Genomic DNA, 18,149 nt, shown 5'->3' with positions numbered 1-18,149 from the left:
ATAAGTTGATATACTATGCGGACACAGCTAAGAAGGAGGGACTATGTAGCAATCCCCAATGACTCCCATTACCGCCGGGAAAGCCAATTCTAAAATATATAAACTCATAGAAAATACAAGAAATAGTTTAGTGTTTGGTTTTGGAGGTGCTTTTTTAGTTACATTGAATATAGTTATAACTAATACTAATGAATTCAGAGCTAAACAAAAATAAAGCTAAAAAAACTACATTTTGAGAAAGGAATCTTGAGACGTCTACCTAGGTTTCCCAACTAGTCCCAAAATTCTAAATATAATCCTGCTACCCACTCTCAGGTGTATGCTAAATACTAGCCTAACGAACTTATTCTCTCTCCTAATTCTCTTTGTTATTTATTATGTTGCTTTGGTCAGAGGAAGAATGCAAACGTCTTGCTAAAAGACGTTTGGCTGCAGGTTGAATAAAAGGAGTAAACACAAAGCAGATTTTGCCACAAAATGATTTTGGAAACATCAGGATTATGGTGAAGCCATGCCGAGGTGGCCTACGGTTGAGTGCTCTGTGCTTATTTATTACCTTGTTTGCTTTCTCTGTTTTCTGGCAGTTGTGACTCACACAGGTCATGGAGCGTGTAATTCCCTAACAGAAACACCGCTCCGATATTAATCTTTTCTTTATCTATTAAGGTCATCTGTCCAAATTCTGTGGCTGCTGACTGATTTTTGGTCATTGATTGTGACACAAATGGATATTTATCATCAACTTTCAAATGCCCGGCTCTCTGACAAGTCTCATTATTGAGCGTCAAACTAGCAGAATCCCAATCTGAAAAATCTGAAAACAAAGTTTCCATTTATTAGAATGTGAATACTAATACAAATTTGACTAACCTGAACAAATTCTTTCTTCAGAGAAGCAGTCCCATGTCCTCCTCTCCCCCCAAACACACTACTCCTTCATGGCTTATTGTATCTTACACGTCATTGCCATTCATATAGATATGTTAACTACTGCCTCTCATTTTTTCTACTTTTTTTTTTTTTTTTTTTTTTTTTTGCCGTACGCGGGCCTCTCACTGTTGTGGCCTCTCCCGATGCAGACCACAGGCTCCAGACGTGCAGGCTCAGCGGCCAGCTCACGGGCCTAGCCGCTTTGCGGCATGTAGGATCTTCCCAGACCGGGGCACGAACCCATGTCCCCTGCATCGGCAGGTGGACTCTCAACCACTGCGCCACCAGGGAAGCCCCTCATTTTTTCTACTTTTTAATTTTCTAGTATTACTTACTTTGATTCACCCATCAATCTCTATTATATATTCTGTATACCATAAGAACTTTATTAATAATTATGTTTCTTCAACATATGAATTTTTTCATTAACAAAATTATGTCTAACCATTTATTTTATGTTTAAATATGCATGACAGTATTGTGTGTTCCAGAGACATGGGTTTTAAAAAATCTTTTAATGAATGGTACTACTTTAATTACAATGAGATGGACTTTCCTCAATGTACCAATGTATCTTTAGAAATCATTTTTTAAGCCTTGGATAAATATCATAAATTTACAAAAGAAATGATAGCCTTGAGTGACTAATTGTTTCCAGGTAAAAACAGGATAAGTCTAGGTCCACACTAGATCAAAAAAGCATACAGTGCCATGAGACAGGAAATGAATACATAACAAAAATATTTTTCTTTTTTTTAAAGAAAGTAAAATTGTCAGATTTAAATTTCTTAAGACAAATCAGAGCTGAACCAAGATGGTGGAGTACAAGGATGTGCTCTCACTCCCTCTTGTGAGAACACCAGAATCACAAGTAGCTGCTGGACAGTCATCGACAGGAAGACACTGGAACTCACCAAAAAAGATACCCCACATCCAAAGACAAAGGAGAAGCCACAGTGAGATAGTAGGAGGGGCGCAATCACAGCAAAATCAAATCCCATAATTGGTGGGTGGGTGACTCATAAACTGGAGAACACTTATACCACAGAAGTCCACCCACTAGAGTGAAGGTTTTGAGCCCCATGTCAGGCTTCCCAATCTGGCGGTCCGGCAACAGGAGGAGGAATTCCTAGAGAATCAGACTTTGAAGCCTAGTGGAATTTGATTGCAGGACTTCGACAGGACTGGGGGAAACAGAGACTCCACTCTTGGTGGGCACACACAAAGTAGTGTGCGCATCGGGACCCAGAGGAAGAAGCACTGACCCCAGGAGAGACTGAACCAGACCTACCTGCTAGTGTTGGAGGGTCTCCTGCAGAGGCAGGGGTGGCTGTGGCTCATCATGGGGACAAGAACATGGGCAGCAGAAGTTCTGGGAAGTACTCCTTGGCGTGAGCCCTCCCGAGTCTGCCATTAGCCCTACCAAAGAGCCCAGGTAGGCTCCACTGTTGGGTTGCCTCAGGCTAAACAACCAACAGGGAGGGAACCCAGCCCCACCCATCAGCAGTCAAGCGGATTAAAGTTTTACTGAGCTCTGCCCACCAGAGCAAAAGTCAGCTCTACCCACCACCAGTCCCTCCCATCAGGAAACCTGCACAAGCCTCTTAGATAGCCTCATCCACCAGAGGGCAGACAGGAGAAACAAGAAGAACTACAATCCTGCAGCCTGTGGAACAAAAACCACACGCACAGAAAGACAGACAAGATGAAAAGGCAGAGGGCTATGTACCAGATGAAGGAACAAGATAAAACCCCAGAAAAACAACTAAATGAAGTGGAGATAGGCAACCTTCCAGAAAAAGAATTCAGAATAATGATAGTGAAGATGATCCAGGACCTCGGAAAAACAATGGAGGCAAAGATTGAAAAGATGCAAGAAATGTATAACAAAGACCTAGAAGAGTTAAAGAACAAACAAACAGAGATGAACAATACAATAGCTGAAATGAAAACTACACTAGAAGGAATCAATAGCAGAATAACTGAGGCAGAAGAACAGATAAGTGACCTAGAAGACAGAATGGTGGAATTCACTGAGCAGAAGAGAATAAAGAAAAAAGAATGAAAAGAAATGAAGACAGCCTAAGAGACCTCTGAGACAACATTAAATGCAACAACATTCACATTATAGGGGTCCCAAAAGGAGAAGAGAGAGTGAAAGGACCCGAGAAAATATTTGAAAAGATTATAGTCGAAAACTTCCCTAACATGGGAAAGGAAATAGCCACTCAAGTCCAGGAAGTGCAGCAAGTCTCATACAGGATAAGCCCAAAGAGAAACATGCCGAGACACACAGTAATCAAATTTGCAAAAATTAAAGACAAAGAAAAATTTCTGAAAGCAGCAAAGGAAAAACGACAAATAAGATACAAGGGAACTCCCATAAGGTTAACAGCTGATTTCTCAGCAGAAACTGTACAAGCCAGAAGGGAGTGAAATGATACACTTAAAGTGATGAAAGGGAAGAACCTACAACCAGGATTACTCTACCCCGCAAGGATCTCATTCAGATTCGATGGAGAAATCAAAAGCTTTACAGACAAGCAAAAGCTAAAAGAATTCAGCACCACCAAACAGGCTCTACAACAAATGCTAAAGGAACTTCTCTAAGTGGGAAACACAAGAGAAGAAAACGACCTACAGAAACAAACCCAAAAGAATTCAGAAAATGGTCATAGGAACATACATATTGATAATTACTTTAAACGTGAATGGATTAAATGCCCCAACCAAAAGACACAGGCTTGCTGAATGGATACAAACACAAGACCCATATATATGCTGTCTACAAGAGACCCACTTCAGACCTAGGGACACATACAGGCTGAAAGTGAGGGGATGGAAAAAGATATTCCATGCAAATGGAAAGCAAAAGAAAGTTGGAGTAGCAATACTCATATCAGATAAAATAGACTTTAAAATAAAGAATGTTACAAGAGACAAGGAAAGATACTATATAATGATCAAGGGATCAATCCAAGAAGAAAATATAACAATTATAAATATATATGCACCCAACATAGGAGCACCTCAATATATAAGGTAACTGCTAACAGCTGTAAAAGAGGAAATCAACAATAACACAATAACAGTGGGGGACTTTAACACCTCACTTACACCAATGGATGGATCATCCAAAATGAAAATAAATAAGGAAAGAGAAGCTTTAAATGACACAATAGACCAGACAGATTTAATTGATATTTATAGGACATTCCATCCAAAAACAGCAGATTACACTTTCTTCTCAAGTGCACATGGAACATTCTCCAGGATAGATCACATCTTGGATCACAAATCAAGCCTCAGGAAATTTAAGAAAATTGAAATCATATCAAGCATCTTTTCTGACCACAATGCTATGAGAGTAGAAATGAATTACAGGGGAAAAACGTAAAAAACACAAACACATGAAGGCTAAACACTACGTTACTAAATAACCAAGAGATCACTGAAGAAATCAAAGAGGAAATCAAAAAATACCTAGAGACAAATGACAATGAAAACACAACAGTCCAAAACCTATGGGATGCAGCAAAAGCAGTCTTAAGAGGGAAGTTTATAGCTATAGAAGCCTACCTCAAGAAACAAGAAAAATCTCAAATAAATAATCTAAACTTACACCTAAAGGAACTAGAGAAAGAAGAACAAACAAAACCCAAAGTTAGCAGAAGGAAAGAAAACATAAAGATCAGAGCAGAAATAAATGAAACAGAAACAAAGAAAACAATAGCAAAGATCAATAAAACTAAAAGCTGGTTCTTTGAGAAGACAAACAAAATTGATAAACCATTAGCCAGACTCATCAAGAAAAAGAGGAAGAGGATTCAAATCAATAAAATTAGAAATGAAAAAGGAGAAGTTACAACAGACACCACAGAAATACAAAGCATCCTAAAAGACTACTACAAGCAACTCTATGCCAATAAAATGGGCAACCTGGAAGAAATGGACAAATTGTTAGAAAGCTGTAACCTTCCCAGACTGAACCAGGAAGAAATAGAAAATATGAACAGACCAATCACAAGTAATTAAATTCAAACTGTGATTAAAAATCTTCCAGCAAACAAAAGTCGAGGACCAGACGCCTTCACTGGTGAATTCTATCAAACATTTAGAGGAGAGCTAACACCCATCCTTCTCAAACTCTTCCAGAAAATTGCGGAGGAAGGAACACTCCCAAACTCATTCTATGAGGCCACCATCACCCTGATACCAAAACCAGGCAAGATACTACAAAAACAGAAAATTACAGACCAATATCACTGATGAATATAGATGCAAAAATCCTCAAAAAAATACTAGCAAACAGAATCCAACAATGCATTAAAAGGATCATACACCATGATCAAGTGAGATTTATCCCAGGGATGCAAGGATTCTTCAATATACACAAATCAATCAATGTGATACACCATATTAACAAACTGAAGAATAAAAACCATATGATCATCTCAGTAGATGCAGAAAAAGCTTTTGACAAAATTCAACACCCATTTATGATAAAATCTCTCCAGAAAGTGGGCATAGAGGGAACCTACCTCAACATAATAAAGGCCATATATGACAAACCCACAGCAAACATCATTCTCAATGGTGAAAAACTGAAAGCATTTCCTCTAATATCAGGAACAAGACAAGGATGTCCACTCTCACCGCTATTATTCAACATAGTTTTGGAAGTCCTAGCCTCGGCAATCAGAGAAGAAAAAGAAATAAATCTTAAAGATGCCACCAGAAAACTACTAGAGCTAATCAAAGAATTTGGTAAAGTTGCAGGATACAAAATTAATGCACAGAAATCTCTGGCATTCCTATACACTAATGATGAAAAATCTGAAAGAGAAATTAAGGAAACACTCCCATTTACCACTGCAACAAAAAGAATAAAATACCTAGGAATAAACCTACCTAGGGAGACAAAAGACCTGTATACAGAAAACTATAAGACACTGATGAAAGAAATTAAAGATGATACAAAAAGATGGAGAGGTATAGCATGTTCTTGGATTGGAAGAATCAATATTGTGAAAATGACTATACTACCCAAAGCAATCTACAGATTCAATGCAATCCCTATCAAATTACCAATGGCATTTTTTACAGAACTAGAACAAAAAAATCTTAAAATTTGTATGGAGACACAAAAGACCCCGAATTGCCAAACAGTCTTGAGGGAAAAAAACGGAGCTGGAGGAATCAGACTCCCTGACTGCAGGCTATACTACAAAGCTACAGTAATCAAGACAATATGGTACTAGCACAAAAACAGAAACATAGATCAATGGAACAAGATAGGAAGCCCAGAGGTAAACCCACACACCTATGGTCAACTAATCTATGACAAAAGAGGCAAGGATATATAATGGAGAAAAGACAATCTCTTCAATAAGTGGTGCTGGGAAAACTGGACAGCTACATGTGAAAGAATGATATTAGAACACTCCCTAACACCATACACAAAAATAAACTCAAAATGGATTAGAGACCTAAATGTAAGACCGGACACTATAAAACTCTTAGAGGAAAACATAGGAAGAACACTCTTTGACATTAATCACAGCAAGATCTTTTTTGATCCATCTCCTAGAGTAATGGAAACAAAAATAAACAAATGGGACCTAATGAAACTTAAAAGCTTTTGCACAGCAAAGGAAACCATAAACAAGATGAAAAGACAACCCTCAGAATGGGAGAAAATATTTGCAAACAAATCCACGGACAAAGGATTAATCTCCAAAATATATAAACAGCTCATACAGCTCAATATTAAAAAAACAAACAACCCAATCCAAAAATGGGCAGAAGACCTAAATTGACATTTCTCCAAATAAGACATACAGATGGGCAGGAAGCACATGAAAAGCTGCTCAAGATCACTAATTATTAGAGAAATGCAAATCAAAACTACAATGAGGTATCACCTCACTCACACCAGTTAGAATGGGCTTCACCCGAAAATCTACAAACAACAAATGCTGGAGAGGGTGTGGAGAAAAGAGAACCCTCTTGCACTGTTGGTGGGGATGAAAACTGATACAGCCACTATGGAGAACAGTATGGAGGTTCCTTAAAAAACTAAAAATAGAATTACCATATGATCCAGCAATCCCACTACTGGGCATATACCCAGAGAAAACCACAATTCAAAAAGACACATGCACCCCAATGTTCATTGCAGCCCTATTTACAATAGCCAGGTCATGGAAGCAACCTAAATGCCCATCGACAGACGAATGGATAAAGAAGATGTGGTACATGTATACAATGGAATATTACTCAGCCATAAAAAGGAACAAAATTGGATCATTTGTTGAGACGTGGATGGATCTAGAGACTGTCATACAGAGTGAAGTAAGTCAGAAAGAGAAAAACAAATATCGTATATTAACGCATATATGTGGAACCTAGAAAAATGATACAGATGAACCGGTTTGCAGGGCAGAAATTGAGACACAGATGTAGAGAACAAACGTATGGACACCAAGGGGGGAAAACCACGGGGGGTTGGCAATGGTGGTGGGATGAATTGGGCGATTGGGATTGACATGTATACACTGATGTGTATAAAATTGATGACTAATAAGAACTTGCTGTATAAAAAAAAAGAAAGAAAAAAACCTAAAAAAAAAAAGACAAATCAAAGAAAAAAGCAGGAAATGTAAAAGTGAAAGTTTAAATCCTGTTTCATCACAAGGGTCCCTTTATCATTTCACATCCATAAGCTCTGTGAATGGTTTAAAACAGTGGTTCTCAAGTGTCACCTGAGCATCCCTGGAGTCCCAAGACCTAATCATTCAAGGGGTCCAAGAGGCCAAAACTATTTTCACAATAACAGTAAACGTTATTTCCATTCTCATTCTGTTTTAAATGTACAGTGGAGTTTTCCAGAGTCAAGATATGTGATAACATCATAGTTCCAATGGCTAATAGAATGTATGATTGTGTGCGCTTGTATTTTAAATTTTTCAGTTTTATTTTCCAATACAGTAAACATCAGTAGATACAACCTACTTAAACAACAGTTCCTTGGAATTCTCAATAATTTTTAAAAGTATAAAAGGATCCTATATCTGCCTCATAAAAAAATAACAAATAAATAAATAAAAGGATCTTAAAGCCAAAAACTTTCAGAATTACTGTTTTAAAAGATTGTGTCTATCAAATCATCATTAAGGTATGATTACTTTCCCCCACTTTTAATAATCAAAGACCACACACACACACACACACACACACACACACACACACAGAGTCTGCTAATCAAAACATCTGGTTGGCTTAAGCTCATCCGTGTAACACCACTAAAATGAAATAATTAAAGTTGAAATACAATTGACATGTTAGCAAGTGAAGCTTTACTCTAGGTAAAGGTCAGAATTCAAATAAGCATTTTATAAAACTGGAAAAACCTTAGACTCTAATAATTTACCTCTGAGAATCCCTAAGAAGTACAGAGATTCCAAACTGGGAACTTTAGGGTATTGAAACATACATAGAAACATGTGAGTTAAAGCTTACATTTTAAAAATATCTTTTTCTTATGCTTGTAAATATCCTGTTTTCAAAACATGGATACCAACAATAACACGTGCCTTATTTACGTCAAATCCTTCAATTAAATTTGCAAAAACAAAAGAAAAAAGAATTAGGAATACGAAGGCTGTGAGCATTTCAAATATTTTAGTGTACCTCTCTCCAGAGGGAAATTTGCACTGCAGAATTTACCTGATCTGGATGTCTGCAAATCCTTCATTCCTACTGTTTTATTAGGAACAGAATCTTTCACTCCAACTGCAGGCTGAATGGGTTTTGAAACAAGTTGATTAATAAATAATGCACATTTGATACAATCTGTAGTTAATAATTCAAGATAAAAATATAAGTTTTTACCTTCAAGTGAGGATATTTTTCAGGAGAATCTAAAAGGCAAAAGGGACATAGAATCAATTACACGTAACTATGAAAGCCACCTATATATTCATGCAGTTAGTACTGAGCAGAATCCTCATGCTTGGCCTTGGCAGTGAATACTTTAGGTTTTGGTGTTTTGTTTCTTGGGGGAAGTTAGGACGGCAACAAGACAGACATATGAATCCACTATAGATACTGAAGAAAAAATAGGAGTACAGGTTTAATAAAACATGCAGTTAAGATTTCAAAAGTAAGATTATGTTCCAAAAGCCTTTATAAAATAGAAAAATGCACATGTACCAATGTGAACATGCTGATGGATGAGGAGAAAAGTGATCTTTAATCAGAGGAACAAATCATGACCCCGAGAAGGTAAATGTGAAAGCTGATGGTAAAATGCAACAGCATATCTTGAATGCAATACAGCAGCATCATTTACACCATTATACTACAAGTGTTTATCATGTTCTTCAATTTGTCCTGTAATTTAGGAAGTGCACAGTTGGGATGACAGTTCAGTTGAATGTATATAATACATTTCTCATCAGAGAAAGTGTTATGAACTGATCAGCTTGGATATACACTTGTAGAATAATAGTTCATAAAAATATTCATTTTTTTTCCATACCCATGTGGGCTACTGGTATGCCTACATTTCTTGGATCCTCTAGTTTAGTCATCTTAAAGTTTCTCGATCCACTCATGCAAGAAGGTATATAAGGCACATCTAAGAAATAATGTATTATAAGTTTTCAATATCGAAGTACGATTATCAAAAAGGAAAAAGTAAATTTTACTGCCACAGAATTATTAGATATTAAAAATCTTTAATATTTCAAAATCAGTGTAGTATTTACTAAAAATAACAATTTAAGCATTTAGGGAATGAACCCTATTAATTGCTTTTGTTTCCAAAATTAGTTTGGTTCAGTATATCATGCTAATGTTTAAAAGGATTTTTGTGAAACAATTATCATCAAAAAATTAGCTATCTTACGGACTCCCCTGGCGGGCCAGTGGTTAAGACCCCATGCTTCTACTGCAGGGGACACGGGTTCAATCCCTGGTCAGGGAAATTAGGATCCCACATGCCAGCCGAGCAGCCAAAAAAACAAACAAAAAAAACCTATCTTGAAAAAAAAAAACAACAGCCAATGCTTCCATATTCAAATTAATCTCATTTGAATAACACATACCAACACAACATATATCTTTGATGCCTGATAGTTACAAGGAGGAGCTGGGGTTTACCTCAATTCTAGCACCCACTCCTGCTTCCAGTATTCTCTGGGGCAGCAATGACGTAACCTTGTTTCAGTGTAAATACACTGAAGTCATCTAACAAGAGTTCTCTCAAGTTTCCTCATCACCTCCACAATCACCTCCCTAACATCCTTCTTTCCTCCCTCTTTCCTTTCACTATATTCTTTCCTCTTCAAAGATAGTCTCTGGATCTGTGGTCTTAATTCTTCCCCTTTTACATTCTTTTTATGGATCATCCCCACCACTTCTTTTTTCCTCTTTGCTTAGCAGTGGTACCTTACATCTATAAGTTCTACTTCAACGCTTTGCTACCCTCTGGCTATAAACACGCTCAGAAAGAAAAAGAAAATAATGCTTTTCCTTGATCCTGTTCTGTCTTGAACTATCCAGTGGCTCCTCTTCCAGATTTCTCTAAATGCAAGCCTACACCCTTGCTATTCTGAGAGCTTGTCAGAAATGCACAACCCCAGACCTGCTGCTCAGCATGTGCACTTTTCACAAGGTCTCCAGGGGACTAATTAAAATTTGAGAAACTCTGATCTATGAGTCTGCTTCTACATTCCCACAGTAAGAGTGGGAAAGCTTTACTGTTCGTCTCTGAAAAGTTTTGGTGCTGGAAGCTCACTTCAAATTTGTCTCACGTTTCAAATACTCTTCTCTTCCTTTTTCTAAAGACCTATTTTACTTTGCCACCGTCCTCCACAGACCCCTGCTTCCTTTTCCTTCATTTACTCCCTGTAACCGCTGCCTCTCTCATTCTTTATTCCTTCTTTCCTCTTCCTCATTTCCCGACTTTCCTTAGGTTGTAGAGTACCTTGAAACGGAATTAATAATTTAGCTCCTTAAAGGGGACTCTCAATTTAATCTGTGGCTGACACCAGATAAGATACACAGCTTCCCTCCTTTTCTCATCTTTTTCCTCACTATGCATTTGACAGGTGATTTTCTTTTCTTTTTTTTTTTTTTTACATCAACAGTGTTATATTTTGTAATAGTTTTCAGAATATAAGCTGCATAGCTTTTTAGAATAAAAAATGATATAACTTCAGGTACATGCTTTAGGACACTTGGTTAAACAAAAAGCAAACTGTGTCTTTGAGGACCACCTCAAAAGGGTGGCACACTTCATAGTGTAACTTGATAACAGACATGGAGATAGATGATTATATCATGGCATGTCATCTACAAAAGAACATCTGGACAGTCAGAACTTAAATAGAACACAGCACACAGTTAAGTATTCAAGCACTGCTTTTTGGCCAAATAAAAACTGCCTAAAAACTGTTGATGGATTTTTGACTAGAAAAAAAGATGTAGCTGCTTAGTTCTTCTGATGCAGCACTTCTTTTCCAGAATGAGACAGGCTCAGTTCAACTTGAAATCAGTGTGAGGAATGATTCTTCCTCTTAACCGACAGGTGATTTTCTTTGGCTATTAGAATATATCAGAATTCCCATTTTAAATCAACATGCTGCCAAATGACTTTTTCATAAAAATACAGTTCTTACCTTCTACTTGTCCATTTAATATATTTTTTCCTCTTTGACCTGCAGCTCCAGATAAATGATCAACATACTTCTGTGGAAGACTCTCAGAGATACTCTGTTAAAATTGATATTAATAATGAGTTGCATAAAGATTTCCTAATCCCCTTCTAATACCTGAAAATACCCTACTTTTTAAAAATTTCCTACTTTACAAGCAATTAGATTTAAAAATAAGAGAAGCATGGATTGAAAACCCAAACATTTAAATAGAAAACTTCATACACACTCTCTAGATCAAGTATATCTTTTATCTTCATTTGGCTACTGACTCTGTAAACTGAGCATGGAAAGCCAGAGGAATTATTTTCACAGACAAAATACTGACTTACAGGCACATTTCAGCAAAGAATTAACTTCAAAATACCTAACTCTACTTTGCATTCCCTGTCAAAAGAAGAGAGTATTTTTTAAAAATATGTATTTAAATAAATTCTTTAATAAGTACACTTGCTATAAATTTAAAATATTTCTAAAGACAGAAATTTTTTAGTATTAAAATAATATACTTGGCATGAAAAGAAACCATGAAGTATGTCATGTTGAGCATAAACAGAACACTGTAGAAGCTGCTTCACTTAGGTAAACAAGGGCTTACAAGAATCTGTTATTTGATAAAATTTTTATTGATAGGAAAACTAGTTGAATAAAATAGCGAAGTAGTAAGAAAAACTTTTATGTTTAAATAATAGCAAAAAATTTAAATATAGTTATGCAACTCTTCAAGAAAGTACAGCAAGCTTTAATAAGGGAAGAATAAGAACATTTATTTATTAATCATGTAAATATGCCAAGCTTTTATTATGCACATTTTACTTTCTACATACAACAACAATGATAAAAATGATTGTAAGGACAGTTACCCCACTTCCTGTTTCCTGTTCATTCCAAGATGCGAGAGTGAAATGACGAAGAGATGGGATCTGCTGTTCTCTCTGTTCAGAATGTCCCTCCCCTGGACCCTCACATGACAGGCTCCTTCCCATCCTCCCCTTGGTAGCTTTTCTCACATGCAGATCTTTTCTGACTACCTAATTCCACTCCCACTCCCATCCCCATGCTAACTACAAACTCTCTCAATGTTGTCTAACTTAACATTCTCCATTTTCTTTTTTTTTTTTTTTTTGCGGTACGCGGGCCTCTCACTGTTGTGGCCTCTCCTGTTGCGGAGCACAGGCTCCGGACGCGCACGCTCAGCGGCCATGGCTCACGGGCCCAGCCGCTCCACGGCATGTGGGATCTTCCCGGACCGGGGCACAAACCCGTGTCCCCTGCATCAGCAGGCGGACTCTCAACCACTGCGCCACCAGGGAAGCCCTCTCCAGTTTCTTTACATGAAGGACTTAACAGTGACTTATAAAGGATTCCTGTTTGGTTTTATGTTCCCACCACTACAGCCTAACCCCTCAATTGGTACAGTCAGTGTCCAACTGCCCAGCACATAGTTGGTATTCAATGACAGGAATTTATTTAAGATCAAAACATTTAAAACGTCGAGAGCACCTCAAGTACCAAAGCACTTGATACCTATAGGAGATCTCCGATAACAGTCTATAGAAATTTAACATACCCCAAACTAGAAATCCACATGCCCGTTCTAATTTTCCTATTCTTAACACTACTGTCATTTTATTGTCCTTCAGGTTTTAAAAAAGTGCCCCAGCATTTAGTGAGTCACTAATTGCGACTGTGATCATTTTTGTCTTACATTTCTATAGCACCCTTTACAGTTTACAATGTGTGTTCACAGCTGTTACCACATCTGTTCCCTACACATTCCTGAGAAGTGGGTACCAGTACCATTTTTACAAAGGAGGTCACTGACGCTCAAACAGGGTAGACAAGTTTTTCCGAGATCCCACAGCTAGTGACAGAACCAGGATGCTACCATGTCTTTTGACTTTAAACAGTGCTGTATCACTGCATCAGCTGCCTATATCTAACAGATCAGGCCCTTCTTATTTCTTTCCATAGCTGTCACTTTACAACAGGTCATCATTACTTTATATTTACGTTACTTCAAGTACGGCTGCCATAAAGGTACTCAACGCACACTAGTTTAACTAACCAAAATGGTGTGTACCTATTAAAGCATCGCTAAACCAAACTGTGGTTATTATAACGCCACATGCTTATTATTCCCCATTCTTTTGCTTCTCTTGAAATGTTCCTTGTAGATCTATTTGACAATCCAAATGTAATAATACTTTCAAGTCTCAGGCACTATCTTTTTCAGGTCTAAGTGGTAAAAAACTACATTTCAACCTGTTTCTCTCTGAACCTCACTAGGAGTTTCACACATCCATATGTACCAAAGAAACATACATTTGCTTGGGAGACTGGGACTGACAGATACACCCTACTATATATAAAATAGATCAATAATAAGGACCTACTGTATAGCACAGGGAACTCTACTGAATACTCTGTAATGGCCTATACGGGGAAGGAATCGAAAAAAGAGTGGATATATGTATATGTATAACTGATTCACTTTGCTGTATATCTGAAACTAACACAACATTGTAAATCAACTATACTCCAACAAAAATTTAAAAAAAAAAGAAAAGAAACATACATTTGGCCATAGGCTGACCTGGAATAATGCTTCAGTTTTTAGATAAATTTAACTTCAGAGCCCAAACTGACTCCTTATGACTTCTGAGCCTTGGTTTTTGCTCTATACTACACTGGTTTCATTAGGTGAATCTTGCAAATTAACAAAAGTGCACTATGTGGTAGTTATTATATTTAGCACACAATTATTTAATTAATTACAGGTTAAAAATATAAGGAAAAAATTTTGATGGGCAAATGCAAAGGTGAGAAAGTAAAGTCAAAGCATCCCCCTTTTATGTTTTAACATCACTCAGTGCTTATATTTTAAAATAAAAAAAAAATAATAGAAGACAGTACCTCAGAATCCCAAGGTGATTCTATACCTTCCTCTTCTCCTAATCCTAACGCTGACATCATATCTGTAAAATGCAGCCACAGATCCATTAATGAGAACATTTACTACTATGAATTTTAAATACCTGTATAAGTCTATCTCCATCCACAAATATTTAAATAAAATAAAGTGGCAGAAAAGAATTTCAGAGGGTCGAGGCATTTTCAGGAAGAAAAAGTTGGTAGTAGTTGGGATACTTCTGAAGAAACAGAGCAAAAGAAACATACTTAAAAAGAAATGGATACTATATTTGGATCTACACACTTTAGATGTTTTTATACTAGCCTTTAAGCATAGAAAAAAGTTCATAAATATTCACTAACTTACCACTCCTATTATTTTTGTGTGCTCCATCAAAAGAAGTCAAATTGTTATGATCTGTTTGCTCTTGTGGAGCACTTTCAATATCAGTATCATTTTCTTTTTCTCCAATTTCTGGATTTGTTGCTCCTTCCTATAAAAATAAAACAAACACCTAATTCCAGAAAACATCATATTCATTCATTTGATCATTCAATCAATCAGTAAGACAACAAACATTTACTGAATCTATCAAATCATAGGCACTATCCTGGGGGAAAAGCTGGAAATATAAATAGAAGACCGATTCTGCTCTGTATTCTAGGAGAAGTAGAGCTACATGAAAACAAATAAGAACAGAAAAGTATCATTCAAAAGCTCTACAATTGATGTGAACAGAGTACAGGAAGGGCACAAAGGAAAGAGGAGTCAGCTGTATCTGGGTAGCTCAGGAAATGCTGCAAAGACAGGTCTGTGTCTTAAAAGACAGACACAGTGTAGAGCGGGGATGTGAAGGGGATTCTAGAAAGGGCAGCCTGAGCAAAAGGACGAGGCGTGAAGCAACATAACAAGTCACGTGGAAAACCAGAACACAGTTACCGGGAATGGTATGAAGAGACAAAACTGGAGGATCAGAGCCAAACCAAAAAAAGCAAGTGTCCTCCTAGAGCATGAACTTTCTCCTTCACGTGATGGGGATCCACTACATAAGTAGAGGCGTTACATCTTCACAAATATATTTTAGAAAGGTCACTCTGGCAGCAACATAAAGATGAACATCAGGGGAGCAAAACTAGAAAAGAGCATCTCAAAATTATAAGTGAGAAAGTAATAGGAAATGAAAAATGGTAAGCAGGTAGAAAATACTGAACTTGATGAGCAACAGGATGTGGTGATTTCAGGGAGGGATGGAGTCCAGGATTTTTCCTGCTTCGGTATTTCAGTGATGTTATCTACTAGGATGGGGAAGACAGATGACAGAGTAGCTTACAAAGAGTCAGGAAAGAGGAAAGCATCAGGGACAATGTCTTCAGCTTGGGGCATAAGAAATTTGAGGCACCCAGGGGACTTAGAAGAAAGATTTGGATAAATGCATTTGGATTAGTAATAGATAAACTTGTTCAGGAAAAGCATATGATGTTAAGATAAATATCTGTAAAATATACTAACCTGGTATAATTAAATGATGCAAACCTATGCAGAGTTCTGAACTTTTGAAAATATAAACAAGACTGGGGAAGAAAACTATGAGCTTCAATTTTTCGATTATATATTGCAACATTTGTTTAAGGATATAAAATATACTCTTTCATGAATATGTGCAAATATTCATTTCTGGGATATAATAGCAATAAGCATTTTTAAGTTTAATGAAAAGATTTAATTGTAAAACACCAACTCAAGAGACTACAAGAAGATTCCTTTTCAAAAATTAATCTTAAAAGACAAGTTTTAAATTGTAGAAGAGGGCTTCCCTGGTGGCGCAGTGGTTGAGAGTCCGCCTGCCGATGCAGGGGACACGGGTTCGTGCCCCGGTCCGGGAAGATCCCAAATGCCACGGAGCGGCTGGGCCCGTGAGCCATGGCTGCTGAGCCTGCGTGTCCGGAGCCTGTGCTCCGCAACGGGAGAGGCCACAACAGTGAGAGGCCCGTGTACCGCAAAAAAAAAAAAAAATTGTAGAAGAGAATGTTTATGTGATTATGGAATTATAAGGCATTTTTAAGTACTACTATGATGTACGAAAGAAACATAAAACCCTATTTTAAAATTCACATGATTTTCTTATTCACCTGTGAACAGCACGCTAATAACTCTTCCTATCTACGCCTTATAGAATGGCAGTTAAAGATTGGGGAAATGATTTAGTACTAAAAAAAATTAGTAAAACTATGATTATCCAAGTTGGAGATTTAAAAGTTCTCAGATACATCTATGATTAACAAATAGGACCCAATATTCACACGAGGGAAGAACAAAGGGACTAAAAAATCAAGTAACCAGGATTCCTGAGTTTTAGATATGAAAGAATTTACAAGTTAGTTTAACTTGTATAACAAAATATTTACATGCTAGTTTAACTACAAATACTGAAGTTAATAAAGTTTCTCAAGAATAACATGAAATGTACCTATTGCTGGAGATATCTTAAAAAGTAAAAAATTGTCTTCCAGAGATAATTTTGTACACTCTGCTGGTAATTTTTCCTTCCTTATTATTTTATAATAATAAGTAGTTTATATTAGAAAAAAATCATAAATTGTGATTTCATTCATTTGATGCGTGTATATGTGCCCATTATGTACAGATATTACTAGGAAAAGATAAATCAGAATCTCTCCAGAAAAAAAGATTTCTATATTTTTTTCTTTAAGACTGTGGCAGTTTAAAATTTTCTCATTTAATGACTTGAAATTAAGAACCTCATTTACATAATTAGAAATTATAATCTTAGTGAAAAACTAGATAAAATATTTATTTCCTCTCTGTCTATTCTCAAAAAGATCTAAAATGCCTACCAAGATGATACCAAACAGTAAGATAAATTAGTTAAGTAAGTTAAGTATATACCAAACAGTAAGAAACCACAAGAAGCAGAAGGGCCAAAAATTCTTAATTCATAATAAATCTGATAAGGCCTAAAACAGAGCTCATCTTGCATTATCTATGAACAAAGGTTTTGCTAGATTAAATATAAGACATAACCTTATTAATTTAAAAGTGAGAATTTTTTAAAAAGGAAAACACTTCAGATTAAAACTAACTTCCACATGGAACTATATTCAATACCTTGTAATAAACTATAATGGAAAAGAATTGAAAAAAATAGAATATAGATATATACATATGTATAACCAAGTCATTTTGCTGTACACCTGAAACTAACACAATATTGTAAATCAATTATACTTCAATTAAAAAACAACAACAACAACCAAAAAAGGTAAGGATCAAATTCTCTTTCAGTTCTTCATAAAAATCAACTATACGTCATTCAAAAGAGTACGAGCACTTTTTCCCATGACCCGACTTTCTCTTGTTAATTTGAATTTGAAATAATTTCTATCATATTTTATAGAGTTCCTGCTCTCACTTAACCCCACTATTTCTGTTGTGTTTGTATAATAATCTCTCTCATCTTGACCCTCATTCAATCTTTAAATTCATCTTGTCCTTCTTAAATGAATTCTTCCCCTTCATCCCCCTCCCCATCTTCATATTCATCTAGCTGTTCTTTCTAGTTGCTT

General features: G+C 36.5%; 1 protein-coding gene across 2 annotated transcripts in view; it reads right to left on the bottom strand.

Annotated features, from left to right (window-relative positions):
• The window catches only part of ANKRD26 (ankyrin repeat domain 26), a 103,144-nt gene that overhangs the window by 44,926 nt on the left and 40,069 nt on the right, over positions 1-18,149 (bottom strand). Inside the window, exons 11-16 of one of the 2 annotated variants that reach the window (XM_022580328.2) lie at positions 14,932-15,058; positions 14,568-14,629; positions 11,616-11,709; positions 8,824-8,852; positions 8,659-8,731; positions 557-814 (exon numbers count right to left, since the gene is read on the bottom strand). In XM_022580328.2, the coding sequence (XP_022436036.1) occupies positions 557-814; positions 8,659-8,731; positions 8,824-8,852; positions 11,616-11,709; positions 14,568-14,629; positions 14,932-15,058 (643 nt within the window). Of the gene's footprint in view, positions 1-556; positions 815-8,658; positions 8,732-8,823; positions 8,853-9,472; positions 9,572-11,615; positions 11,710-14,567; positions 14,630-14,931; positions 15,059-18,149 lie in introns of both variants that reach the window. The other variant, XM_089903842.1, reaches the window with a different exon arrangement.

The sequence above is a fragment of the Delphinapterus leucas genome, chromosome 2 (genome assembly GCF_059928025.1).
Source record: "Delphinapterus leucas isolate spDelLeu-1000000601 "Yukka" chromosome 2, BTC_Dleu_Yukka2, whole genome shotgun sequence".
Classification (NCBI taxonomy): Eukaryota; Metazoa; Chordata; class Mammalia; order Artiodactyla; family Monodontidae; genus Delphinapterus; species Delphinapterus leucas.
This window is presented reverse-complemented; position numbering and strand designations above follow the sequence as displayed.